The sequence below is a fragment of the Emydura macquarii genome, unplaced genomic scaffold, assembly GCF_026122565.2.
Source record: "Emydura macquarii macquarii isolate MOO-44397 ecotype Brisbane River unplaced genomic scaffold, CSIRO-AGI_Emac_v2 contig_1644, whole genome shotgun sequence".
In the NCBI taxonomy this organism is placed as follows: domain Eukaryota; kingdom Metazoa; phylum Chordata; order Testudines; family Chelidae; genus Emydura; species Emydura macquarii.
The window spans coordinates 7073336-7100997 of record NW_027131781.1 but is presented as its reverse complement, the minus strand read 5'-3'; the positions used below and the strand labels follow the sequence as shown (position 1 = coordinate 7100997).

At 45.5% G+C, this 27662-nt stretch overlaps 1 protein-coding gene across 1 annotated transcript in view; it reads right to left on the bottom strand.

Moving 5' to 3' along the window:
* PCSK6 (proprotein convertase subtilisin/kexin type 6) overlaps positions 1-27662 on the bottom strand; it is a 120583-nt gene that overhangs the window by 28813 nt on the left and 64108 nt on the right. The window contains exons 8-13 of the mRNA XM_067555586.1: positions 26841-27053; positions 22441-22541; positions 19264-19367; positions 16923-17040; positions 9876-10049; positions 7177-7313 (exon numbers count right to left, since the gene is read on the bottom strand). Of these exons, the coding sequence (XP_067411687.1) occupies positions 7177-7313; positions 9876-10049; positions 16923-17040; positions 19264-19367; positions 22441-22541; positions 26841-27053 (847 nt within the window). The remainder of the gene's footprint in view (positions 1-7176; positions 7314-9875; positions 10050-16922; positions 17041-19263; positions 19368-22440; positions 22542-26840; positions 27054-27662) is intronic.

The following is a 27662-nucleotide window of genomic DNA, read 5'->3' as shown; positions in this document are numbered from 1 at the left end:
ATCCTCCAGCTCATAGAACAAATTCGCTCCGAAAGCAGCTAAGAAATGTTTTGTCATCTTGTGTGGTGCTGTCTAACCTCTCCCCGCAGAGTTTATGGGTGAGATAGGTTGTGAGGAGCCAGACACGGGTCCCCAGCCTGCATATACTTTCATATATGCTTCCCTTTACACATACTTCAATAGCCTACGCCAGCAGCACATCACTATGCCGCTGTTGTTGCAGCCACACAGTAGAGCCCTGTACAGGACTATTTTTTTAATCCCACTCCTGTCTCACGCTGCAATACCCATCCATTCCCATACACTCCACCCATTCCCGCGTTATTTCTTGCATTTTTACCCTGCTCCCACCCGCAGAAACCTTAGATCCCACAAATCCCACAAGAGAGACAGATTCTCCCAAGCTACTAAAAAAAAGTCTGTTAATATATATATAAACGGAATTCAGACACAATTCTTGCCACTAAAATGAATAAAACAAATCTTGCTTAAACCATGTAAAAATACTTTAACTCCTGTTATAATAGACCTCAAATCTCCTTCTATCCCTCGCTTAAATTTATGTATTAAAATCTTTATTTAAAAAAACAAACCCCCACTTGCTTTGCATTGCTGAGACTCTCTTTATGACACACTGCCGGGAGAGTTAGTGCTTCCCTGCAAATTGCCGCAGCTGGCTTTTCTTGCCCCGCCAATCCCGCCCGCAGCAAAATACATTTTACCCACTCCTGCTATAGTGGAGCAGGTCCCGCTGCAGGGCTCTGCTGCACAGCAGTGTGCGTGGATGTGTGGATGCTGGAGCTCAGCCCTTCTCTTACCTCCTGCTGCCCAGCTGCTGTGGGGAGGCAATTAGCAGAAGCATGCAGCAGCCAGACCCAAGGTCTCAGTAGGGCAGCCTGTGTTATGCCATGCCACACTCCCAGGTGGGCCATTGGCAATGGGGACTGAACCTACAAACTCTCTCTAGACACAGGAGACTCTGCTCTATGAGCTCAAACTCCCAGCTTGGTTGGACAAGGCCACAGAAGGTTCATCAACCTCTATGGGGCTCCGCTGGAGTGGGTGTGGGTTACACCTGCAATGGGCTTTGACCCTCTGAGGGTCCTTACTCCCTTGCATGGGCATACGGCACAAGTCCAAGCCATTGTCCCTTATTTAATGCTATCCATGGGTTTTTAAATGATATTCAGATTTGGGGTGTTTAAGGCTAATCTGCACTTTCACTGACTTGTAGTCAAAGAGTGAGTTTCTGAGAATACTACCCCCTTTTGTATTAACAGAAACAGAAACTCTAAACATCATTAACAGCTTTCCGGCCACGTGGACGTGGCTGAGAAGCCAGAAATTCAGGGAAGGGGAAAACTGAAGACTCTCCAGGGAGGGGAGGATGCCTCCCAACCATAACACATGAGGGCTTGTAAATGTCATCTCTCCACAGGACTGTAAACTGCTGGGGGGAGGAAGAAATATCTGCACCAGCGACAGCGATTTACACAAGTGCTTTATGTGAAATGTGAATGAATGGTTAACACCCAAGAAACTGCTGCAAGGAAAACAGGAGCCAGCGCAATGTTAGGATAGCTCTGTGTGTCTTCGTAACAGGGCCTGTAGGCACAGATGTCCTGATGCAGGAATGTCTTTAATGGAGAACATCATGGTAAGACCGACCCACAAAGCTAGTGTGTTGCAATACGACCTACTTCCTACAAGACCAATTAGCCCATGGGATCGGGAGTAGACAAAGATAATATTCATCTTGGAAGTGGATACAGGATAGAAACAGAGGCCAAAAGCCTTGTGCACAAAAAGGCACCATCTCACCCGGCATGCACACTCCGGAACGGCGTTTGTTCCTCCAGTTGCTAATTCTGTGCCCTACCTTGGAGGTAGGGTGGCCGCTCGCGCATTCCCGGAACACCAGATGTGCTGGTACTTCTGAGAATGGCCTGGGCCCGCCCACACCGGCATGATCTTGCACGCACAGGGCAACTGAGGGCCTGCCCGCCCCTGCCAGCGTGACCTCGCATGCACGCTCTTCAAAATGGTGTCCCCTGGCCGATACCAGACCAAACCACATTGGTTTGGGTTTTGTCTCAGTGCCGGAGAGGGGACCAGCCACCCAAAAAGAGGACTGCCCGGTTTAAACTGGACGAATGCCCCCCCGAGTGGAGGTGTCTCTGCAATGGAGTTACCTCACTGGTGACTGTCCGTTAACAGGAGATTGCGCCAATTCCCTCTCCATGCCCTTTATCACGGGGGTTTTCACACTGTTTGTACTGGTGACCCCTTTCATACAGCAAGCCTCTGAGTGCGACCCCCCCAGCGCCTGTGTGCCCCCCCATTACCCTGGCCCTCGTGGACTCCCCACTCCGCCTTCACCCCTAACCCCTGCACCAGCACCCCTGCACCCACCTGTGGAAACTGACCTGCATGCATGTAACAGCTGGTATTGCTGGGGTGAGGAGCAAAGTTCGGGCTCCCTGCATCCAGGCCGCTTTCTCCACCTGGGATGCATAAGGGGAGGGCAGAGAGCAGCAGCTCCTGAGGCTCACCCCAAAGCACTTACAACCAAAACAGACAAAGGACGGGAGGGGAAACTGAGGCACAAGGCAGGGAAGTAACTTGCCGAAGGTCACCCAACAGGTCAGTGACAGAGTCAGTTCTTCTGATGCCCGCTCCAGTGCCCTACCCACTGGACCTTGCTGCCTCTGCATCAGCAATGAGGTCACCATGATTCTGGGACCAGAGCTCTATCAACTCCATGCTCCTTGTACCCGGGGTTGTGTGATGGGCGTTTCACCTCGAAAAGAACTGCAGGACTGGGCCCACACTCTCCGTTGTAATAGCCAACGCACTGCTGTCTGCCTCTGCTCTGAGGGAGACAGCGTGACGAAACGGCACCGCCACGCTGCAGATGAGACACGGGGACGGAGGCTGCGAGGCTATCCCTGAGCCAGGCTGTTGAAAAGCCTACCAAAGCAGCCGGCACTGGGACGACAGCAGACAAGCGGAGGCAAGTCTTCTACAGCTGTGCTTGTTAGCAGGGAACGAGCAGCAGGGCGCTAAACCGACAACATGCCTCAACCTGCCTGAAGCGTCACAGCCCCCGAGTTCTCTGGAGAGGCGAGGAGAACGCTTTGGGCTTTGCCACAACACTGGAGAATATCCTGTACGATTGTAACCCGGCAGCAGGGCAGAGATGGGTTAGTTCAAACAGACAATAAGGGACGGGTAATGAGAATAACAGAACCACCATCTTGCTTGTGTCTGTCCTGACTATGGGGCTACTGCTCCTCTGAGCCCCCTCAGGCTTCTGAGTCCACCCCTCTCAGGTGTCAGGCCTTGTGCCCTCACCTGTCTCATCATTTTGCGAGTCTCCCATTCTTCGCCCTGGGTTCAATGCCCTGTCCATGCCTATCGCATGTCACCGAAGGGCCAACTGGGCTCGGGGACCGGTGGTTCTTCCCTTTGGGAGGCTGTGACCAGTGACACCCAGTGACCACACAGCCTATTTAAAACCAGCTATTTTAGCAGTAGGAACAGAACATTTTAAGACACCAAACAGTCTACATTACCTGGAGTCCTGCTATCCCACCATGGTGACCCAGGCAGGCCTAGCTTCTCCAGACACTCCCAGTGGGTTTCTGGGTCTCAGTGAGGTTTCAGTCTAGGTCCGTGCCCCCAAGAAAGTGCTCATTTTATACCCTACCAGAGTTCTTTGCTCTCCTGTATCTGCCGGGGCTTGGCCATTTCTGGTCAAACCAGCTTCACAGGCTGGCCACAGACCGAATCAAAATGAATAGTTCTGGCTTTGTCCCTTAACAACTCTTCTGCGATTGTGGAGAAGCAACTATCTGGGGCTTCTCCTTTCCGTCTGTATTCCAGATAGCCCTTATTGAGTTAACCAACATAGTCATACAGTAAACACCATTCCCATTAACCAGCATTCATAAATGATTACAGGACAGCTTCATATCCATCCTCTCTTGATCCTATTGGGTTTTGGGAGCTGGCTAGTTCCTAAGAAGAGGACCACCCAGCTTTAGGCCTGGTCCATACCTAAACGTGAGTGTTGCTAGCCACATTACTCAGGGCTGTAAAAAATTTCCCACCCTCTGTGACTTAGTTAGGTGGACCTAATTCCCACGGTAGATGCACTAGGGTGACAGAAGAATTCTGCCTCTCAGAGAGGTGGATAACCTACATCCACAGGAAAAACCCCTTCTGTCAATGGAGGAAATGTCTAGACCACAGCAACATAGCTGCAGCACCACAGCCACTGTCGTGTAGACATACCTGTCACGCTGGCTGGATTGAGGGGAGGGGGGGCATTTGTCATATTGGTTAACATCAATGTGTCAAAATCGTAATAATTCATGTAAGACATGCCATGGCAGGTACTGTCAGAAAGGCTGTAATGTGCTAAGTAAAATGGTAGTACTTGTGTTCATGTGTTATATGTGCAATGGAAGCTATGGACATATTTGATGTATCTGTGTTTCAAACTGTGCTGTATACAATACACCCCAGACAGGGTGGCGGCAGAACAATGGCCTGCTTAATGGCCCATCGAAACTTTCACAGATGCAAGGGGCCCGGGGAAGGAACTAGTGACATACATGAGGAGGCAGCAGGACTTGCTCATGTGACTCTGAACTCCATTTTGGTGCCTGTAAAATTCCACAAGACAGCATGGCCAGGGTCAGGGGGTATATAAGGCAGTGGCCTGGGAAACCATTTTGTCTTTTGTTCCTGTTCAGCTACAGACACATACCTACCTCTGGATCAATTCACTTGCAACTGAACCAAAGGACTAAGACCCATCCAGATACACCAGAGGAACTGTACAAGCCTGCAAACTCCACAATCCTTCTAGAAACCTGATATATAAGGACTTTCAAATCATTTGTATGTATCTGATTGCTCTAATCCTTTAACATTTCTCTGATGGTTTGTTTCTTTATTTTTATAATAAACCTTTAGTTTTAGTTACTAAAGGATTGGCTGGCAGCATGGTATTTTGGGTAAGATCCAAACTCATATTGATCTGGTACCGTGGCTGACCTTTTTAGTAAAGATCATAGAGTTTAAATGACTGGTCTCTTTACTGGACCTAGTGGCTGATTGGGGGCCGAAGACTGAAATGCAGTAAAGGGGGCTGTGTGTATTTGTATACTGGCTTCTTGATAACTGGTTTGGGGGAATCAGAAGCACAGTTTGTGGCTGGTTGGGAAGCCTGATTTCAGTGTCACCCACCAGTGCTGGGAGAATCTGCTCTCCGTTTTACAGCCTGCCCTGACCTTGGCATTTTCAGGTGGCTGCCCTAGGCACGGAAGGGTCACAATACCCACAGAAAGCAGCAATGAGTGAGGATAGGGTCCCCTTAGAGAAAGCATTGACAAACAGAAGGACTCTTCCAATTAAGTGGAGGAGTAGCTGTTCAGGTTGCAAATGGATGGTAGGGAGACCAGCAGGCTTGGGGTGTTGCAAGGATGGCAAGGGGAACTCTCAGATTTCTCAGCTATATCAACATCTTCCCTGCAGTTTTGCAACATGGGATGAGCCCTGAACCCAGGCTTGAAGTGCATGGATTAGATGCATTTTTTTTTATTGCCCAGCTCCACTCCTGAGTTCTAATCCTGACTCTGACACAGACTCCCTATGCGCCCAGTTTCACATCCCATCTGTATAATGGAGACAATGATACTTACTTACCTGCTTCTCCATTACTCCATGTTTGCAGAGCACTTTCAAAATGAGAAGCACCATAAGGGGTGCCCGTTAATAACAGTGCACCCTGAGTCATCAGATTACCATTTGCTATCTTTTTTTTTTTTTATAGGCCAGCTGAAAATTTGATGGAGGCAAAATAGATCTGTGTACGTGTATTACATTTTGAATTATCTGACTAAAAAGGGAGTTAGAATGCTTCCTCCAGAAAATCACAAACACCTCTGTACACAATTAATATTTACACCAGACGCCTCTACTCCAGTATCTAGACCAGTGATAATTTGGATGTGAAACTTCACCCACAGTTTACACGGATAACCACTGCTTGGTCAGGTATTCTTCATTCCTAACTGCCTGGAAAGAAACACTATTACAACATTTGAGAGCTGTGGCGGGAAAGGACTTTTTCTCTTCACGACATTACTCAACCATCCCCACTGCAGAGAGATGTTCCTAGAGCCAAATAAATAAATTACAGCTTGTAAATGTCTTTGTTTTGAGCCCTTATAGTCTGATTTTGGAACCTTCATTTTTGGTTTTAGCACATTCAACTTCACTATAACGCTAATTTTACAATTAGTTCTTAGATTATCATTTGACAGGCAAGTTTGCCAACCCCTTCAGCATAAAGAATTCCACCAGATTTCATCACATCGAGTCCTAAATATATAATCATAGATATGTAGGGCTGGAAGGAACCTCGAGAGGACATCTAGTGCAGCCCCCCGTGCTGAGGCAGGATTGAGTAAACCTAGACCGTGCTTGACAGGTATTTGTGTAACCTGTTCTTAAAAACCTCCAGTGACAAGGATCCCACCACCCCCTTAGGTCACCTGTTCCAGTGTTTACCTAGCCTGATCGTTAGGAAGCTTTTCCTAATATGTAGCCTAATTGTTCCTTGCTGCAAGCTAAGGTGATTACTTCTTGCCATACGCGCAGTGGGAGAGGAGAACAATTGATTTAGGTATAGATGCAGGTACCTAGTTTTATGCACCTACATTTGAAACTGTGCTCAGTAACGTCCTTCGTGTTGCAACATTTGCCTTAAGAATTGTGGCAAAATTATACCCCATGAAACCAGTTGAGACCATCACTTTAGGTCAGGGGTCCCCAAACTTTCAGCTGCCAGGGCCACGTCACTTAGCCTTGCTCGTATGGTGGGCCGGAGCGGCTCCTCCTGGCCAGGGCGCTTGGCCCACATCACATGGGAGAGGAATGGGGGGCCCAGGAGGGCGGAGCAGACTCAGCAGGCCAGTCAAAATGTGTCGGCAGGCTGGATGCAGCCTGTGCGCAGTAGTTTGAAAACCCTTGCTCTCAGTGTTCCATGTAAACACAAACATTTTCATCAATTACGACACAGTCAGTGAATGAGGATGATCATACCTCATCAGCAACTTGGACACTACGCCGTGACAATCCAGAAAGACAACGCTGTGTGCTCACCTTGTCTCTCCGGGTTGCGCACGTGGGATGGCGTGTCAGAGATCTTCAGAGTCCATTCCCCTTCTGCCTTCTCCCCCCAGCAATGGACGGTCATGAATTCCCAGTTTTTAAATCCTTCGTTAGAGGTATCGAATGGTCTGTAATTGGAAAGTAGCGTCAGTGCGTTACTCGCGACAATTAAACAGGCAGCGCTGCGAGGTGCTAAGAGACATGCACCCTAAGGTCTTGTCTACACCGCACCACAGTGCGGATTACGAGGGCGCAAACTGCAGAGTGCACCCAAGTGATGCCCTCCAACTGCTCCGTGTGGACACGGCTGACGCGAACCGAAAGGTACCTAGCTTGCCTTAACTTAGTGTTGTTTGAAAGAGGACAACGTTAACATGAACGAGTTACCTTTCCGTTCATGCCAGCAGCCCCCACATGGGGCAGTTGGGGTTTAACAGCGTGGCGCACTCTGTGGCACAGTGTAGACATAGCTAAGCCAGGGTTCTCAAAGCTCTTCCACAGAACGGGCTGAATCTTAACAGAGAGATTGTCTCGTGTGCAACACTTATCCCACCTCTTGATGGCGCAGGGCACCTCCTCTCCCAGCAGGTTGTTAATAGAGTCCCGACAATGTGTTGGGGAGTTAGTAGCCAGACGGCAGTCTGGGATTCTTCTAACGACTGTAAACACTTCAAAGCTCTCCAGAGGATGAGGCTCATACACACTCACAGAATTTGGAAGGCCAAAACTGTTACTCAGTTTAGAAATAGACCTAACGCCAACTTCCCCACTTCGTCTTCATTCCCACCTGTTAGATTTCTGGACCAGCCACTATCCTGTAATTTAAAGTTCTGCAAAGCACTTTGCAAGCTGTAAGCAAGAGCCACAAGGAATCAAAGCTATGGGGTTTTATTTGTCTAACCTGTCCTTAAAAACCTCCAAGGATGGGGATTCCACAGCCTCCTTTGGAAGCCTACTCCAGAGCTGAACTACCCTTATAGTTAGGGCTTATCTTCACTTACCTCCGAGATTTGGCAGCAGTCAACTGGAATTACACAAACTATGCAAAAAACTTGCGTAACTGTCTGCGCTTCCGTTCTACGCGCCGTCTTCACTGCACTGCGCCGACAGGAACCGCATTCCCGTTGACGCAGTGCTACGTCACTTGAGAAGGCGGTCTTAATGCGTCAATTTCTGGATCGACTGAGCGGGTCTTCACTGACTGCTCAGTCGATCCAAATAAGTCGATCTGACGGTGGTGAATTTGCTGCCGTCAGTGAAGACATAGCCTCAGAAAGGTTTTCCTAATATCTAACCTAAATATCCCCTACTGTAGAGTAAACCCATTACTTCTTGACCTACCTTCCGCAGACATAGAAAACAATTGATGACCATCCCCTTTATAACAGCCTTTAACATATCTGAAGACTTTATCAGGGTCCCCCTCAGTCTTCTTTTCCCAAGACTAAACAGGCCCAGTTCTTTTTAATCTTTCCTCATAGGTCAGATTTTCTAACCCTTTTATCACTTTTGTTGATCTCCTCTGGACTCTCTCCAATTTGTCTACATCATTCCTAAAGCGTGGCACTGAGAACTGGACACACTGCGCCTGCTGAGCCTCATCAGTGCTGAGTAGGGACAATTACTTCCTGTGTCTTACATGACACTCCTGTTAATACATTTCTGTCCAGAATGATATTGGTCTTTTTTTGCTACTACATCATATTGTTGGCTTATATTCAATTTGTGATCCACTATAACCCCCAGATCCTGCTCGGCAGTACCACCACCTAGCCAGTTATTCCCCATGTTGATTTGTTCTTCCAAAGTGTAGTACTTTGCCCTTGTCTATACTGAATTTCATCTTGTTGATTTCAGACCATTTCTCCATTTTCTCAAAGTCATTTTAATTCTAATCCTGTCCTCCAAAAGTACTTGAGACCCCTCCCAGTTTGGTGTCCCTTGAAAATGTTATAAGCATATTCTCCACTCTATTATGCACATCGTTAATGAAAATACTGAATAATACTGGACCCAGAACCACTCTCGGCAGGACTCCACTGGATATGTCCTCCTACTTCGACAGCGAACCATTGAGAGCTACTCTTTGACTGCCGTCTTCCAAACAAGTATGCACCCATCTTAGAACCTTTTCATCTAGACCGCATTTGCCTACTTGGTTTATGAGATTGACATGTGGGACTGTGCCAAAAGCCTTACTAATATCATGACTCAGACTCCCCCCAGCCACGAGGCCAGTAACCATGTCAGAGAAAGTGCTATTACTTATTACCCTATTATCCTCCAGGTGCTACAAACTGACTGTATAATAAATAGTTCCAGGATCTTTCCAAGTATCAAAGTTAGGCTGACAGGTCTATAATTTCCCACATCTTCTTTGTTTCCCTTTTTAAAAGACAGGTCCTGTGTTTCATTTGGACATTTTCAAAAATGAATCGTTTCAATGCTTTGTTTCAAAATGACATTTCGTTTAAGCCGGCCGCTGAATTCCCCCACTGGCCTGACATTTTCCATGAGAGGCCCGTGCAGATTCACCATGTCCCAGGCAAGCGCGTACGTTTTTGGAGTCAGAGGGGGGAGAAAGAGGGAAAAGTTGCTCTTTCTTTTAAAATGACAGTTCAAAACATGATGGTAGCCAGGCCCAGGTTAACCTGGCAACAGCATGGCCACATGGATTCAGCTGTTCTTACCTTCTTGCCAAGAGTTGAGACTCCGTCCCTGAAGGAGAAATTAAATGAATCTGCAGGTCACCGCGCCGAGGGTGTTCAATGGTAACGCGCACAACGACGTGCTCCAGGTACACCACGCGCTGGTCGTAGTGGTTGGCACAGGCATTGCTCACAGTGAGGCTGGCAGGAATGTTCCTAGAGGAGAAGAAAGGAGAGTTTGCAATGGAAAGGCGAGGAACGTGCCACCAGGGTTGGCGCGGGGGTGGGGGGAACGACTGAGTTACACAAAGAATAGGACACCAGCCGTGTGGATGGAATCTGCTCGCTGCAACTGATTTGGCTCTGCTGCCTTTTACGAGGCCAGTTCTCGCTGATGCTTCTTGCTGGCAGCAGAGAAGAGGGGCCCACCCGAGCTGTGTTCTGGGGAGTTCTCTGGGCATGGAAGTAATTTACAACCTTGCAAACAGCCATTACACCCATGTCAGGGCTGGAGAAGTCACCCAGTATCAACTCCTGGAGTTGAATAGTAGGTGGAGGGAACCACCGACTCCGCCTGTGCCAGCAGCACACAGGGATCCCCAAAGAGGGGCTCTGCAGTGCGGAAAGGGTCCCTGGCCCCTGAAAAGGCTCCTCAGACCCTGTCTCCCAGACAGCAGACGTGAATGAGTCACACCATGGCAGGGTCTGCCCGGACAGAAAGGCAGCAGAATTTGACACACACACAGCGCTGGGAGATTATGAAACAATCTTTAAAGAACTCCATCGATTTCCTTCCTTTGATCCAACTTTTCTGGCTACTCCCTAATCCTGAGTGGAGTCCACAGCGCTAGTTCACCGCAGTTCTCATCCACGAGAGAAAAGAAAGCCCAGCACAGAGGAAGCACAGAGCACATGTTCTAAGAGTCTGTAACACATGGCCCGGAGCTACTGATCGCAGGAGAATACCAACTGCTCTTAACATCCTGCTTTACAAAGCCAGCCCAGCTGGCTGGATGTTTGCTCATGTCAGTCACAGGATCCCTTACAACTGAGATTTTCAAATTTAAGGGAGCACATTCTTAACGACACAATCGCCAGCCACCAAAGGATTAATTCCCAGTGAAATTCTCGGCCGTGTTGTGAAGGTGGAATTTATTGGAGGGAGCAGTCTCTCTCTGATATCCCAACATTCCTCTTGGGAGACTGCTGGGCATATGCTTCGGATTCTCGCAGGGATGACATAGCTTGGCTCTGTTTTGCCTTAGTCATAAAAAATGATCAAAATAGTCATAAACAATGCTGTCATTCCCTCGGAGGGTTTCTAAGTACTTGGAAACATGATTTGCATGCACCAGGAACTGACTTTCTCTTCATTACTTTTTTCAAAAATTCATAATCTTGGCTTGTTTGGTAGTACCCATCAGCTAGTCCTTCTGGTCCAAAGTGGCAGTAACATGGACATTTGAACATAGTATTTTACATGGAGAGGCTCTATTTAGAGCCAAGGTTGTTATATATTAGTTATAATACGTAGCACCTAGTAATGGACCAGGACCCCCTTGTGCTAGGTGCTGTACAAACACAGAACAAAAAGATGGCCCCTGCCCCAAAGAGCTTCCAGTCTAAGTATATGACACGAGTTAAGACAAGGTTACACCAAAGCCTGGGTCTCTGGCTATTCAGAATGTCCCAGCTTTTCTCTAGTCCCTCCTTACATCACCCACCACGTCAGAGCCGTCAGACTGGCTTTGCACCCAGCTCAAAACCGAATTTTCAGGCAGACAGATGATACATGAAATCTATCGCCGTGTAGGTGTCCCACATATATCCGTTCAGGCTCTACAATACCCCTGTGCAACACTCAGACAACCCACCACAGCAGCATACGGGGAAACATTTTGGAACAATGCGCAGCCCACTGCAGTTCCACATTATGTTGGACCTCACTAGCTACAAACTGTTTCTGTGCAAGATTGGAAAACCAGGATCCAGCCAGACTAATTTCCAGTCCTCTTCTGGGTTCAAAAAAAGTTGATGAGAGTTAGTAATCAGAAACACTGCACACCACCGCAGGGCCAAAACATCATACTCCTTCAGACAGCCGTAAAAAATTACTTAATGCGGCACGAAAATGGCCTGAAGATGTAGCAATCCAGCTATTTCTGGGATATCACCAACCAGAGGAATACTGCATTTAAACCTCAGGGACTGGGCCAGAGAATCTGAATTCAGTCGTGCTTGACTTCAGGGAAGTAACCTGTACGACACGCCCACCAACTATCAAGACACTGTCCTGAAGCGACACTGTCCTGAACTCACTCTGGTGTTGCACCCAAGTGAATCTGAAGTAACGCAGCCGTGAATCAGTCCCCCAGACTCCAGGATGTGTGATGGGGCATCCTGATGGGCAAGGCAGGAAGATATTTGCAGAGGCAGCTCAGTAAACCCCTGGCTTTCCCTAGGTCCCATGGGATACATAATCAGCTTCAGAGGCAGAACCCTACATCCATTCTGCTATGAGAGGAACGTTCCTGGAGCAAGAGAAAAGTTCAGTGGCCCCTGCAGAAGAAGATGAAAGAACACAGAACTCTAACCCACGACTGAAACAAAACATCTTCTTCCCCTAACAAGCCTCCTTCCTCACCACATTTAGACCCCTCTGAAAAACTGTCATGTGTCCTCTCACCTAAGAGAAACAATGCAGAACGGTAGGAACCTTGCCATCCAGAAGCGTACGCTCATAACTATGGGAGCTTAACGTTAACCTTGGCCTTCCTCCCTCTAGTCTGTTTCTGGCCCTCATATAGCAGGTTTAAATGTAGACAGTCTGTTCTCCAGAGCAGGGACTGTTTTTAACTCGATCAGTGAGACACCGAGCAAATCTCTGCGTTCTCCAAAAAATATCTACATACCTCTCTACCTCTGTGTGTGTGCGTTCGCACGTGTGCAACACAGATATTTATATCACCCACACCTCTGTGGGTGGATGGAAACTTCCCCAGTGTTGCCAGCTCTCATTATTTTGTCATGAGTCTCATGATAATTATTGTTTTCCTTAAAACCCCAGCTCCTGGAGTCAAGTGTATATGTGATGATTTCAGCCTTTATTCTTAAAGAAAAAGTAAGTTCCTAGCCCTTGTGGCTGTGGAGAAAGCTTCAAAATGTGACCCCCGTACCCTCTAAAGGCTCATAAAGCAGAAGGCAAATAAAGAGAACACCAAATCTAGTATTTTTACATCATCTCATGATTTTAAAGCCAGTCTCATGACTTTTGGTGAGCCTGACTCATGATTTTTGAACATTTGGGGTTGGCAATGCTGTATTCACAGGCACCTTCAACAAGGTAGAGCTTCCTGAAAAATTAAAGCCAAGCCACATGAAACTGCTTTTGTAGCTTTATCTTATTTTTCCCCATCTCTTTCCACATACTCATGCTAACCAAGGAGATAGAGGGGCTGCTCAATGAAACAAGAATCTGGGAGCATTTCCTGCCAACCTCAATTATGTTTCCCCAGTTCATGTCTGGAAACCAGAACAAGCTTTCTGTTTTGTTTGGTTTACTCATTGTTTCCTATTATTCTACAGCAAACAGCAACAAATCAATGCTGGCCGCAGTATACTAGTGCTCAGTGGTAACAAGATGCTTGTGAAAAGTCTTGAAGATCTATGAGTTAAGGGTCAGAAACTTGCATTTTTATTCATTATTATTATTATCATCATTATCATTGGGACCACATTTCTCCTTGGATTGAAATGAGTGTCTGTATCAGATACATTGTTCTATGAACTTCTTTGGCTACAAATTCCTAACTTTGCCGTCTCTATTTTCTCCAATAAAATAATGCTCTTGTGATTAGCAAATCACTGGTGCTGGAAATGAGGGAATGCCTTACCAGGAAGTTTGATTTTTTAAGAGCCAGATCCATTAATCTGGTCCAGCAGATTATTCTGCCCATATTCGTCATCAGTTCCCACAATAGGAAAAGCATTTACATGCCTGTTTCCATTCAGGCTGAAATGTTAATGCCTGGGCTGGCACAGATTTCCTGGACCAAAGAAGAGAAGGAGGAATTTCTCCATGAAGGGCCTGATCTAAAGCCCATTGAATGGGAGTCTATTGATTTCAGCAGACTGTGGATGAAGCCTAAGGAAAGGGGGAAAAGGCCAACAAAACATCCGTATTGCACGTGAATAGCCATGAACTGGCCTCAGAGAACACAGAGCACAGAACTAGCCTGCCCTTGACTTTGAAATCTTTCCACTGTTTGCAGCAAACTCTGAACTAGTGAACACCAGGAATGCCAGCCCAGGACAAGTTTACGAGGGATCAGTGGGACATTTATTAGCGAGGTCTCCTACTCCAAGACACACCCATACAGACACACACTTGGACACACACAGACTCACACTGTTGTCACTCCCATTTTACTTCAGTATTTAACATCCCAGCAAAAGAGCATATATATTGTTGTCCGTTCTTCTCTGATTAAATCTTTACTCTTTAATCTAGCAGAGGACGGCATAACAAGAGCCAGTGGCTGGAAGTTAAAGTCAGGCACATTCTAAGAAATAAGGCTCAAATTTTTAACAGTGATCATGATTGTTCCAATGGTTAATTTACCAGGGGAAGTGTAGGATTCTCCTTCTCTTGGTGTCTTCAGATCAAGACTAGGTGCCTTTCCAGAAGATGTGCTTGAGCCTAACACAAGTTATTGGGTTCAGGATAGGAGTCGCAGGAGGAAATTCTATGCTCTGTGTTATGCAGGAGGTCAGACTAGAGGATCGTGTCTGTTCTGGCCTTTACATGCATGTATCTGTGAAAAAATACATCTCGCGCAGAGGGTTAGCACAAGTTGTATGAGAAGTGCTACTCTAAATGGGGCCCAATTCTTGGCATCCCCATCTTAGCACAGCCGAAGGCTTCTGGTATGATGAAGACAGCTTTTGTTCCCAGTTTTAGTACATAGGAATTTGAGGTATTTCCTGATGGTCCTTCATTTCAGGACATTGCCCGCAACATGCATTGTTCTGGAACCATTTCCCTTGTGTCCAGCTACCCTAACGGAAGACCTCTGGCACTACAGAGGCCACTCCATTTGGGATAACCCTTAACAGCGGTTTCTCCCTGGGATGGGGAGACATGGCAAATCATAACTGAAGCACAGGGGAATAAAAACGATATGCAAAACAGGCAGTTTGCAAGCATCAATTGCTGTGCTTCTGTTTGGAAGAGAGGAATTTGAGTCAAGCTGCTAGAGGATGGTCTCACTGACAGCATCGTTTCAAACACATGCAGATCAAAGTATCCCCATACGTTTATACAGTAATACAAGGCTCAGAGTTGGCTTGTACCTGGTGTATTTGAAAATTTTATCTCCTGCGTCTTGCCATCAGTCTGTATGCAGCATCTGGAGCAGCACTAAGATGAACTGCTGCAAAAGCTCCTACTACAAAGTTATGGGGATTTGACAAACTAACAAACCACCCTCGCCCCTTGCTACAGCATTTCTGACAGTGCTACAAATCTTTACCTAATTGGTGCAAGTCAGAAAAGAGACAAGGCCACTGGGGGAAAAAAAGGCACTCAACCCAAAGGTCCAATTCTCGGGATCTTTGTTCACCAACACAAACCTGGCTTCATTTTCTAAATCAGAGGGTGCCCTTATTTTTGCACAACTGGACCAAATTGCCAGGCTCAGGTGTCCCCTGCTCCAGCCACAGACCTTCCAGCTTCTGCTTCTTCCTCTGAGGTCAGCAGCTTCCTCACTTCCCTACCCACAGTCCATGGTTAAGGGCCTGATCCTGCAAACACGCCCAGGAGTAGTGTTTGCTACCATGAGTACTTCAAGGGTTTTCCTCCCCTTTGTAAGCCTGTAGGCAATGTTCGCAGGTAATGTTCGCAGGCTTGAGCCTTAACTTTGGGGTAATGACAGTGTTCAGAAAAGCACCCACTACCCCAAGATTCGTCGTAAGACTGCTAGAGTGGACGACACTGTGCTTAGAAAAGTAAATGGTAGGTGAAGCAGAAAGTCATCATCTTCTTTGGTCTCTTCTGAACAGAGAACAGCTCCCTGGGAATTGCAGCTTCCATTTAGACCGAAAAATATGTGATCCCTACAGGTTCTGAAACCAACAGGCAAATGTAAAAATCCAATATGCATTATTTGTTCAAAAATCACAAGGCAGGCCTCCCAAAAATCATGAAACTAACTTAAAAATCATGAGATTAAAAAACACTAATAAATAGTGGGTTCGTATTATTTGCCTTCTGGTTTCTGAGCCGTGACAGTGCACTTGCTTCACCTTTCCGAGCCTCTCTCTGCAACCATAAGGGCTAGAAATGTAAACAAACCAACCAACCCTCTGAGGTTCTCAGGTCATCACAAGACTCCAGGAGCTGGGGTTTTCAGGGAAAAAAAACACCAAATATCACAAGACTCACGATTAATCTATGAGAGTTGGCCACAATGAATACGTCAAACACCACACAGAGAGCAGCTGACGCACATCCCACATCAAAACAGATTTCAAGCCCAGCTCCTAGGGCCATAGCTACTCACCCCTCTACACACACACACACACACACACACACACACACACACACACACACACACACACACACACACACACACACACACACACACACACACACACACACACACACACACACACACACACACACACACACACACACACACACACACACACACACACACACAGACAGCAGGCCATTTGTCCAGTTTTAAGCCGGACAGGTCTGCTTTTCTAAGGGATTTCCCCTATCCAGCACTGGGCATGGTCACGCTGGTGGTGGGGACGGAACAGCGTACTCTTCAAAATGGCTTCCCCCATGCGGCGTGACCTGGCACACACTGTGTGTGAGGTCCAGCCAGCAGGGGCAGGATCTGCCACAGACTCTAATTTACTTCCAATGCCTGGCACTTGATAGAAGAGCACAGTGAGAGGTAAGGATCAGTAACTGTAACGGACGGTGATTATGATGCGGGTTATACATTATCTACCCATGCTGCAATGTTTAGGCCATCCCACAGTCCGGCTGCTGGGAAACATATAGAAGCTAACACTCACCTGGGTGTCCTGTCTGAGCTTCCAATGCAGACATGCTGGGTGGGTGCTTTCTTCCATTTCTTAGCTTCCATTACAATAGCTTCCGCATTCACCAGACCAAATCCATAGAGATGGCTAACTGAAAAGACAGAAAACTCAGAAATCTACTTGCTTAAAGATGTTACCTGAGTTTACAAGTCACTTGAGGGGGGGAAGAAGTTTAACTTTGGCTCTTGGTTTTTCAGTGGGGAAAAAAAAAAATACTAACACGCAAAAAATTATCCAAATTTCACTATTCCCTGGGGCATAGGTTCTGGTGGCTGAGGGAAACTCTTCTCATTAGATTCCCAGCATCACCTGGAAGACCCTGTTGAACTTTCTGTGCTACTTCTCACTGTCTAGCCAGCTGAAAAGATACACAAGGAAGCTGCCTGCTGTCTGTTTCAATCTGGGCACGGGGGGACTGGTACTAAAGGCTTTCCATGATTTCGTTTCACAAGAGGCAACAGATGAATCTTGTGGCTGAGGTCACTGTGAAATCTATCCAGGCACTTATAAAGTACCCATCACTGTGGTGGCTGGTATCTCATAAACATTAATGGATGCCTGTAGCTATCCCCACAACACCCCTGTGAGGTATGGAAATGCTAATATCCCCATTTTACGAGGGGCAACTCATGCACAAGGATATTAATTGACCTGCTGTAAATTACCCACCTAAGCTGTGGCAAATCCATCAATTGAACACATCAGATGACCTTACCCACTCAACCATCCTTCCTATAAAAGGACCCAACGGTCTTTCTTTAGTGGTTCTATAGCACAGTGTTTAATAAGGGCCAAGGCAGAGTTTTCTTTTCATCTTTGTTTTCAGCTGTGATGCCCTATTGATCAGGCAAAAGCTGTTGTGTTTTTGGACTGAGCTGGCACTATGGTTTACTGAGAGCTATTCGTTCTCCGAACTCTGTATTTTTACTTTATTTCCTACCCTCAGCACACGCCAGCCATTGTTGGGCAAAAAAGCCAGCGGATGCTCAAGTTGCACAACCCAGGAATATCTGTGGATAAACAAGCTTTTGCAAAGATTATCAAACAGCAAATCATCCACGAACATTCACAATTGTCCAGCCAACCAGTGGTGAGAGTAATAAAGACAGCTGTTCGAAATAGCTGAGGAAACTCTTCCAAAGCAAACACTCTTGTGAATATTGATTTGTGCTAGCACTTGGAATGTCTATTTTTTTTTTTATGTGAACAGTCTGGCAAATAAAAACTTCTGTACCCAAACTTTTGCAAAGGAATGAACAGAAGGTAACATGAAAGCCAGCAAAGTGAATCCACAGGTTTTAGTTGCAAGAATCTTTGCAAACACTTTTTTGTTGCTTTTGATTAGCACTAATTCGGAGATGCTCAGTGCACTTCAGTGGGTTCCAACTATTATTATTTATTTATAATGTGGCAGCTCTCACAGGTGCCAGTCAGAGTCAGAACCTGTGGCAAAAGGTATCATATAAACCTTCAAGAGATTACAGTCTAAGAAGGCTCCTTTCACACATAAATAATCTCAGCATGAAGTGAAGTTGCAGAGAATACAAGCACTGGCAGTAGAAAGAACTGTCCCAATACATGCACTGTGTCTATGGGCCATGCCACTGAGAGGTTAATAAGCAGACTTCACACTGTATTTCTTTGGACCAGGTTCAATAACAATTCCACTCACCTCCTACACTGCAGAATTTAAAAGAAGTTGTTGTTGGCGTTGGCCAGAAGGTAGATTGGATTCAACTCTAATCCTCTCTCTTTGAGATGGCTACAGTTAATCACACTATAATAGTGTTATGAAGCCGTTATTATGCTACAGCCATTATTCTGGGTGAGTAACGAAACAGAGCTGAGTGCAATTGTGCTAGATAAGTTTTCCATCATTAGTGATGTGGGTATTTTAGAAACAGCCCCAAATCCTTTCCTCATGTGCTTTGGACTCTCACTGGCATTAACTGGAATTACACCAATATTTTGAGAGCAGAGGAGAAATGCAACTCCTCTCTGTGTGTACTATACATATGAAATGTTATCAAGGTCACTATGTTCTTGCTAGTGCGTGTCACACACATACCCATTCACACACAGAGCCAAACTGATTTTCCATCTGATAAAGCCAGGCCCCACAAAGCCGCAAAGGGTAAAGTGTCAACACCAGATTATAGACTCTCCCAAAGGATTTCTACTGCGAGTGAACCGACAGTGACATAAATGACACCGCTATCCACCCTATTCGCCATACATAGATTTCTGCACTGCTTTCTCTATGTACAATTGCAGCAAATAATGCTCAATCCAGTCCACACACAGTCTGCCTCACCTTTGCGTCCTGCTCCATTTGTTTTCCAGTCATCCGCTTTCAGATGCAGTGGCCTGGATGTTTTAACAATCAGATGCTGAACATCTCTCCAGGTCAGTGAGGGGCTAAAATAATAAGGATGTACAGAAACGAAAATTACAGGAAGTTTCAGCATGCCTATGTAGAAACTTTCAGTCAGCTGAACTTTGTCAGACACTTTCAGATTTGACTGCTCTGTAGCGCAAACTCATGGCTTCACAGAGGAGAATGCAGCAGCTGTATATCACCTTCACTGGAAAAGGAACAGACAGCATCGCTAAATAATAGATGTGAGAGGGTTCCCCCCCACCCCGTTTATATTAAAATACAGTGTAAATCGGTTATTCATAGAATCATAGAGTTGGAAGGGACCTCAGGAGGTCATCTAGTCCAACCCCTGCTCAAAGCAGGACTAACCTCAGCTAAATAAATATTCACATGTTAACATTATGAATAGAGATTTAAAGGAGCTTTCAGGGTTTTTTTTGCCTAGAATGGAAGGGTTATTGAAGTTATCAAAGTTCTAGGAAAGCTGCAATGGGATCCAGATAAGCAGAGCTAAATACTGGAGCTGGATGGAATGGGTAATCTGATGGGCAACAACATTTGCAGCAATTCACTCCAGGCAAAATGCATTTAAATCTCATGCTTCAGAGCATAAACTGATTGCCACACGGAGGTCAGGAAGGAATTCTGCAGCATAGAAGAGTGTATATTTTGGGTGTGGTTTCCTCATCTTCCTCCAAAATATCAGGCATTGATCATTGCTTGAAGCAGAATACTTGAGCTGATGGGACAAGGGTCTGAGCTGCTATGGCAAACTCTACATTCCTGTAAATAACAAGTTCTGTGGGAAACAAACCGGGCTTCTCATTTAGTGTGAAAATCAAAGTAGGGCATAACTGAGACTTAAATATTGAGACATTTTACTGACCCTGTGAATTGGGGTGAATTTCACTCTGTGCTCACTGTCTAACTCTATATGAGTTCCAGAGGGGTAGCCGTGTTAATCTGTTTTTAGCAAAACAGCGAGAGTCCTGTGGCACCTTAAAGACGAACAAACTTATTTGGGCATAAGCTTTCATGGGCAGAAACCCATTTCGTTTGCATCCGACTTAAGAGTTCCGAGCTTTGATTTATAATTCTATCCACAGCATTTAACAAAAGAAATTCAATTTATTTCTTCTTGTAATAATGGACCGTCTGAGCGCTCGCATCTCTTATGTGCCGTGCTCTGGTACTTTTAATGTTGCATTTTACGCATCAGCGAAACCAGTCAAAAATTACCCTGAACTCTCTTAATTTCTTTGTAATGAAAATGGCATCTCCTAAAATGTGTTCACCTGACATGGGCTCCTTGATTTAAAATGGAGCCGAATATCTTCAAGCTTCGGGGCAGGGTAATGAGGACAAAAGTTGTCAGCTATGCCAGCAGTTCTTAGTGCCTTCAGTGAACGCCATCACATAAATGTAACAAACGATTTGCCTCTATGACTGTGGACTCCCAGTCGGCTACAATATATTCATGTCTGCAGGAGCGGGAGTCACAGCATGGAAGCCAGCAGCCTGGGTTGTGGTTTTTTCCCTAAAAATAATAACTTGTATCCAAACGTACCAAATACGCTTGTTGTATAAAACAATCCAGGGATAGCAGTCGAGGCTGCAGTTAGAGGGAGAGAGACACCTTTTAAGATGCTAAGGTTTGCGTGTGTTCTGTTTGGGCTTGATCGTGAAACGCTGAATTCAACAGGAGCTTTGCCAGAGGCATCAATGGGAGCAGGATGAGGCCCTTTAGCTGCAGAGTCGCAGAGAATTTCTACAAGAGAAGTGGTCTGGCAATGCCCCTGTATGTATGTAGCAGCTACAGGAACAGTGAAATGCCACCTTACGTCCATTCTGAAAGCGTAGCTAGTGCAGAATGAGGCTATCCAGTTGCTAGGTGATATTTGTCACTGGGAGCACATTACACCTGCCCTCCTTGATCTGCACTGGACACTGCTGCCTGAACTTTAAGGTCGTAATTTGGATCTACACAACCCTAACTGTCTGAGCTCTGGCTATTTCACAGACCCTCCTCTCTGCTCATGTGATACAACAGAGCAGGGGTTCTCAAACTTTTTTTGCTGGGATCCCCTCTGAAAATATTTCAGGCTGGGATGAACCCCCCCAAAAATTACCTCACCTCCCAGGTCAGACTACCCTTACTTCTGCACTGCTGCTGGGGGTGGTGCTGCCTTCAGAGCACCCGGCCATCAGCTGCTGCTTTCTGGCCACACAGCTCTGCGGGGCTCTGGCTGTCTGTCAGCCATGCATAGGGCTGACAGCCGCAGTCACGGCATACATGAGGGCTGACAGCTCGCAACCCACCCTCCCTAATAACCTCGCAACCCCTTGAGAGGTCCCGATCCCCAGTTTGAGAACCTCTGCAAGAGACGCAGTGGATTTGAAGCAGCTCGTGGCCGGGCACACTCAGTCTCAGCTCAGGATCGCACTTTCCCCCTCCGGTCTGCTACAACCTAAGTTTTATGATCTTCAGATTACATCATGAAGTTTATCTGTACATAGCAGGAGAGGAATGGGGAGGGGAAAATAAAGGGATTTAAATGGAAAGGAAGGGCTGAGTTTGGGGAGGGATTTCAGTTTTCCAAACATAGCTCATTTAAAATGCAAAAAATCAGTCAAAATGTTTTGCACTAAAAGATTTTTTTTTGGGGGGGGGGAGAGGGGAGAGGGGGGAGTTTGAAAAATGGCCTTTTCTTCCCCATGATGAAATGTTTTCTGACAACACAGAAATGTTCCATTTTATATGAAACTTTCTGCAACACTTAACCACAATTTTTATAGAAATCATTTTTTAAATAGTTATAAACATTTTCATTCACTGAAAACCGCATTGTCCGATCGAAAGCCAGGTTTTTGGTAAAAGCAATGTGCTAAGATCTATTTCAGGACAAACTTTTTAGTTTAAAAATATTGCGGGAAAATTCATGCAAAATGGAAAATGGACTCCCATGAAACCTGACAAAATGGAAACAACTTTTCAGTCTATCGGGAAACCATTTTCCCATTTTAACCAGCTCAATTAAAAAGCCTGAAACTTTTCTCTGGATCTGATTCCATAAACATGCAATACAGCAAGGAACGCAAGAGATAACTTACTTTGCTTCTAAAGCCAAAGCGATGATGCCTGTGACAATGGGTGCAGACACGGAGGTTCCAGTATGACCTTCTGTGCAACCGTGTCTTAAATCTGTGGTAACCTAATGACAAAGTTATTGCATGTAATCATTGTGCCATGAGCAATTTCTATACGGTCACAGACAGAAAAGCCGACTGAACTGATTAGAGCTCAAGGATCTGAGTTTGTTTAAGATACATCTGAACAGACACTGCCTGAAAAGTCTCAACCGTGATGAGCTACAGAGAGAAAGTACACCATTGGTGGGAACAGGGTACGTTGTAAAGGGCAGTAGTCCGAGATCAGGTCCCTGTTGCGTGCGGTACCGTGCAAACACATAACACAAAGCTGGTCACTGCCCCAAAGAGCTGACTATCTAAGAAGCTGAGAGAGAACAGGTAGCAGCACAAGCTATCAATGAGGTGATAACAAACAGCATAATACGCAGCAGTCACAGCACACCAGCTGCCTACCCACTGCAGAGGTTTTTGTAGGCATCACGGCAAAAGAGAGTTTGAAGGAGCCCCGGGAGATGTGTTTGGGGGATGTGTACAGGAAACTCCTTCCTGGAGAATGAGGGAGCGTGAGAGAAAGCATGAAAAATGCTTACAGGAAAATTTGACAACATTTAGGCCGTGCTTCGGGAAAACATCCCATTTGGGCCAGCTCTCAGACTTTAAGCACGTGCTAAAGTCGCATTGATATCAATAGGCATGGCGCATTTAAGATTTAAGCGTGCTTTTTTGAACCCAGGCCCCAGACAGCTGTACAGCGACAATGTCCATATGATAAACAAATATGCTTTAGATGTTCCCAGCTTTGGTTTTTCTTTAGTTACTTTGCGGGAGGCGGAAGCTGTTGTGTCAAGGATCGTGAGTCTGGAGAAAGCTGGGTATGGCAATTGAGTATCCACGCTGCCCAGTGAGATGAAGTGAGGAGAGACTTTATCGTCAGCATTGTTGCAATAATAACCCAAGCTTTTCACTTTCAGTCATCACTGGGCTCGAGGGGAACAATAGCTTACTTTTACAGTCTGAATGTTTCATAGATAATCATAGATAACATAGCTAGCTGATCCTTGTAACTCTCAGTGTGATTCAGTTAGCAGCACTTTTCCTTTTAGGCCAGAAGATTCAATTCCTGCGTCAGGGTTTGAGCTAATGTTCAAATACATCCCTCGGAGAGTACCACATGATTAGATGTGCTGTTCTTCAGATGAAAAGTGAAATCAAGACGGTTGCCAACTTTCATGATTTTACAGCAAGCCCTGTGATATTGAGTGTTTTCCTAGAGCCCGAGTTCCTGGCATCATGTGATTATATGAGAACTCAATTTTCATTAAAAAAGAAAAAAAAAATTTCTATCCCTCATAGTTGCAGATAAAAGCTTGAATATGTGACATATAAAGCCTAAAAAAACCACAAGTCAGATAAAAAGAACTCAGCGTTGACTATTTGTTAAAATATCCCATGATTTTAAAGGCAATCTTGTGATTTTTGGGACCTGCCTCACCATTTTTGAACTCTTGATAATGAGGTGACTGCCCAGGTGAAAGCTGAAGCAAAATCTCTGGGTTCCTGGCCAACATTCCCTCTTTTCAAAAAGCAGTCCTAGGGCTTGTCTACACTTCAGAGATTTGTCGACAAAAGTCAGCTTTTGTCAACAAAACAGTGGAGGTGCACACCTCGAAATGCTCCTCCCGCCGATGTAACTCCCCTGCTACGCCGACATAATAAAACCACCCCAACGAGAGGCATAGGGCTGACGTCGGTATAGTTAGGGCGAAGCAGTGTCAGCATACACACTGCGTTCCTTACACCGGCTGTTGGCTGTCATTCTCAGCAATTTCCTGGCTCCACTGACAAGAAAGCTGGGCAGTCTTGGAGAGTTGAACGACTGGACAATAAAATTTGGGCAACATCGAAATTTGCCCCACAGAATATTTTGATTTTACAGACACTGCAAAGTACAGCAAAAATAATATTAGCATTTTGCCATTAGGAAAATTTTTCACATTAAACTGCATATCCCTATGGTGCCAGGTTACCTTATGGGAGTTGTAGTTTGGGTGCCTGATGCCACCATTCTCTCCTATGGGCCAGGTTCCCTGGCTGGACTACATTTCCCATGCAATGCAGCCTTCTGACCGAGCTGCCTGATGCATCATGGGTAATGTAGTCTGACCATGGAGCCCAGCCCATAGGAGAAAAAGGCTCAGGTCCCTGCACTAAAACTACTATGAGGCAATGCAGCACCACAAGGAGATGCAGAAAATTCCTGACTAGCTCTAATGATGAGAGGCGATGGTGGCTAACATTAGCATTGCCTGAGTTTTGGATTATGCACAGTGACTATTATATCCACATATCTCGCTATTAAGAGACTACATATGTTTTTTTGATAGGGCAAACTTGAAAGGCTGTGAAAAAAAACAAACCCCAAGCTGTCCACAGAAAGGTTCATTGAAACTCAGTGATGGTTTCCCACTATTTCTCTGAGGAAACATTCTTTATTATGATGTTAACAAGGGAAGAAATTAAACAGGAAGACATGATAGGTTTTTATTCAATGGTTGTTGCCAAAGTTATTCATCTGAGTTGAGAGCACTGTTTCACACATTAGTGTGGCTAATCAAGTAAAACTACAAGGCAATACTTCTAGCGCCTAAGCAACTTCACTGAACACCAGTCTTGTTCACGGCACTGTAAATCATGTTTCAACATGCACTGGTTCAGCTAGTTGCTCTTTTGAATCCCAGCACATTCATATGCCAAGGTTGCTATCCGGCTTCTCACAGTGCATGATTCAAGATCGCAAGAGCATGTCCTAGCAGAGCAGATCTCACAGAAGAGGGACAAATATATTAAGTGGCCACCTTCATAAACAAGTGAAGGCTGATGCCGAAGCTGTGCTCCCAAATCCTTCCGCCTGACTTTCTCTGTTGGTTTTGCAGTGCACGAAGCATAAATTCTGCTTATGCAGATAAATGTAAAAATAAGTTCACACATAATTTACACAGACTTTCTCTTTAAATAGCGTCCTAAAATGGCCATTTTAATTTCACAGCATTCACAGCACACAGTTTAGTAAGGCTTTAAAAATCACTTTTAAAGATTAAAATTGATCTCTTCACTCCAGACACATGAACCCTTTTTGTTTTAAGTCAGCATTAAATTCCTGCTAATTGAATCGGAGCACAGACATTACAGCAAATCCTGTCTCCTTGTCATAGTTACACATCATAGCTAAGGGGAAGGAGTTCTTTCCAAATATTTCCTGTGGGGTAAGGAAGTTCTTGGGGCCGGGGGCAATAAAAGAGCTTGTGGGTGTTACTTGCTGACAAAGCTGTGTGTGCACCTGCATTTCTTGAAACTTCTAGAACTCCGTTTTGATACAGATCTGGCCCTTATCATTATAGTCCTGGAGCACCTCACAGTCTTTAATGTATTTATCCTCACAGTACTGCTCTGCGGTAGGGCAGAGCTGTTATTTCTTTTTTTGCAGATGGGGAAGTAGGGTCCAGAGAGATTAAGTAACTTGCCCAACTATCTATTGCAGAGCAGGGACTTGAACATAGCTCTCTCAAGTCCTAGGAAAGTGGCCTGATCACTGGCCTGCTTCCTCTCTATTGCCTATTTCAGGTTAAAATGATAGGAATTCAGATCTTTAACTAGAAGCAGCATTCATTTCAAAGGCTGGTAAAGGACACGCGATACACACGCCTATACTTTTGGAAGCTTGGAACATTTTATTGCTTTTCACTTAGATGAAAAAAATAGGGTCCCAATTCTCTTCGCACAGATGTACCTTGATGTTGTTCTATTGACCATCAGTGGAGTTCACTGGTGTAAATCCAGAGAAAGTGAGAGCAGAATCTGGCCCTACAATGTCAAAATCAGGCCCTGATCCGGCAAACATGTCCATGCTTAACTTTAAGTGCCTAAGAAGCCCCCCTGACTCCAGAGATAAGTACATGCCTGAATGTTTGCGGGATCGGGTGCAAAGTGTAAAAAATCTAAACCCAAACCGATTATAAATCCCAAAGAGAAAGTCTACTAAAGTAAGGACTTCTACAGCACTTACTTTAAACAGTGACTTTCTTTAATAGAACACCTTTCATCCCACGGGATCCCACAGTGCTTTGTAAAGTAGAATCACTTCATTCACGACTGAAATGCAGTCACCTCTGGGGGTGAAACACAGCAACGGTGCCATATAACATTGCCCAGCAATTTTTAGACAGAGAAGTGGGAATACCTTAATAATAACTTTGCACCTTCCACTTTCCACAACTTAGTCCATTTAAATAAGACGGGAAATGTTGGGTAGGTAGAATTCAATTAACCCTCTTGGAACAAGGAGAGCCAGGTATACAACTTACAATTTTGTGTTCATAAAATGCTCCGCTGCTGTAGGTTGTTGCAAGAGTTGATGCACATTCCTCTAGATACCAGGGCTTGAGCCCACTATCTGTGCTGCTGCTGATGGAGATGGTGTAGATGCTGTTGGTGTAACCATCGCAAGAGCAATAATCGCCTTCTCTGCCACCATTTCCTGAGGCCCAGACAAAAATGGAGCCCAAACCCTTACGGCCCTAAATATCCAAACAAAAACATCTTTAAGGAAACACCCTACGACCAAGAATAAATCTCAAACTCTGAGTTTAACCCACCTGAACCATCCTGGATCGCCACCGCCCCCCATGTTCAAACAACCCTTTAAAAAACGAACCCTTCTAAAAAAGAACCGTACCGTACTTAGTGAATATTTACACATGTTGTTTTTAAAGTGAGTGGCATTCTGAAAGGCAATAACTACCCAAAAGAATGGAGAATCGGAAAAGCCGTGGATGAAGGCGCTTTATGGACTTTTGCAAAATGACCACCGGGCAAACATAGTGCAGTTCCGAGGATCTCCTCCCTCAGCAAGGCTAGAAAACGAGGACCAAGCAGATGCCCTCCACTGTGGTGCTTTCGGGCAACTGGCATCTCTAGCAATAGGGATGAAGCTCTAAGACCACCGCAGCTATGTCCTTCACACAACAGTGCAGAGGGAAAACCTGCTGTGATTCCCCTCCGTGGTACACATCCAATTCCAGTGGTCTATGGGACCTCATGAAGAGTCAGAGTGGCTCCATTCCCTTTAGTTCATTCCCTCTAATGGAAAAAACTGAAAGGGGAGGAAAGACGCCCGAAATGTATCT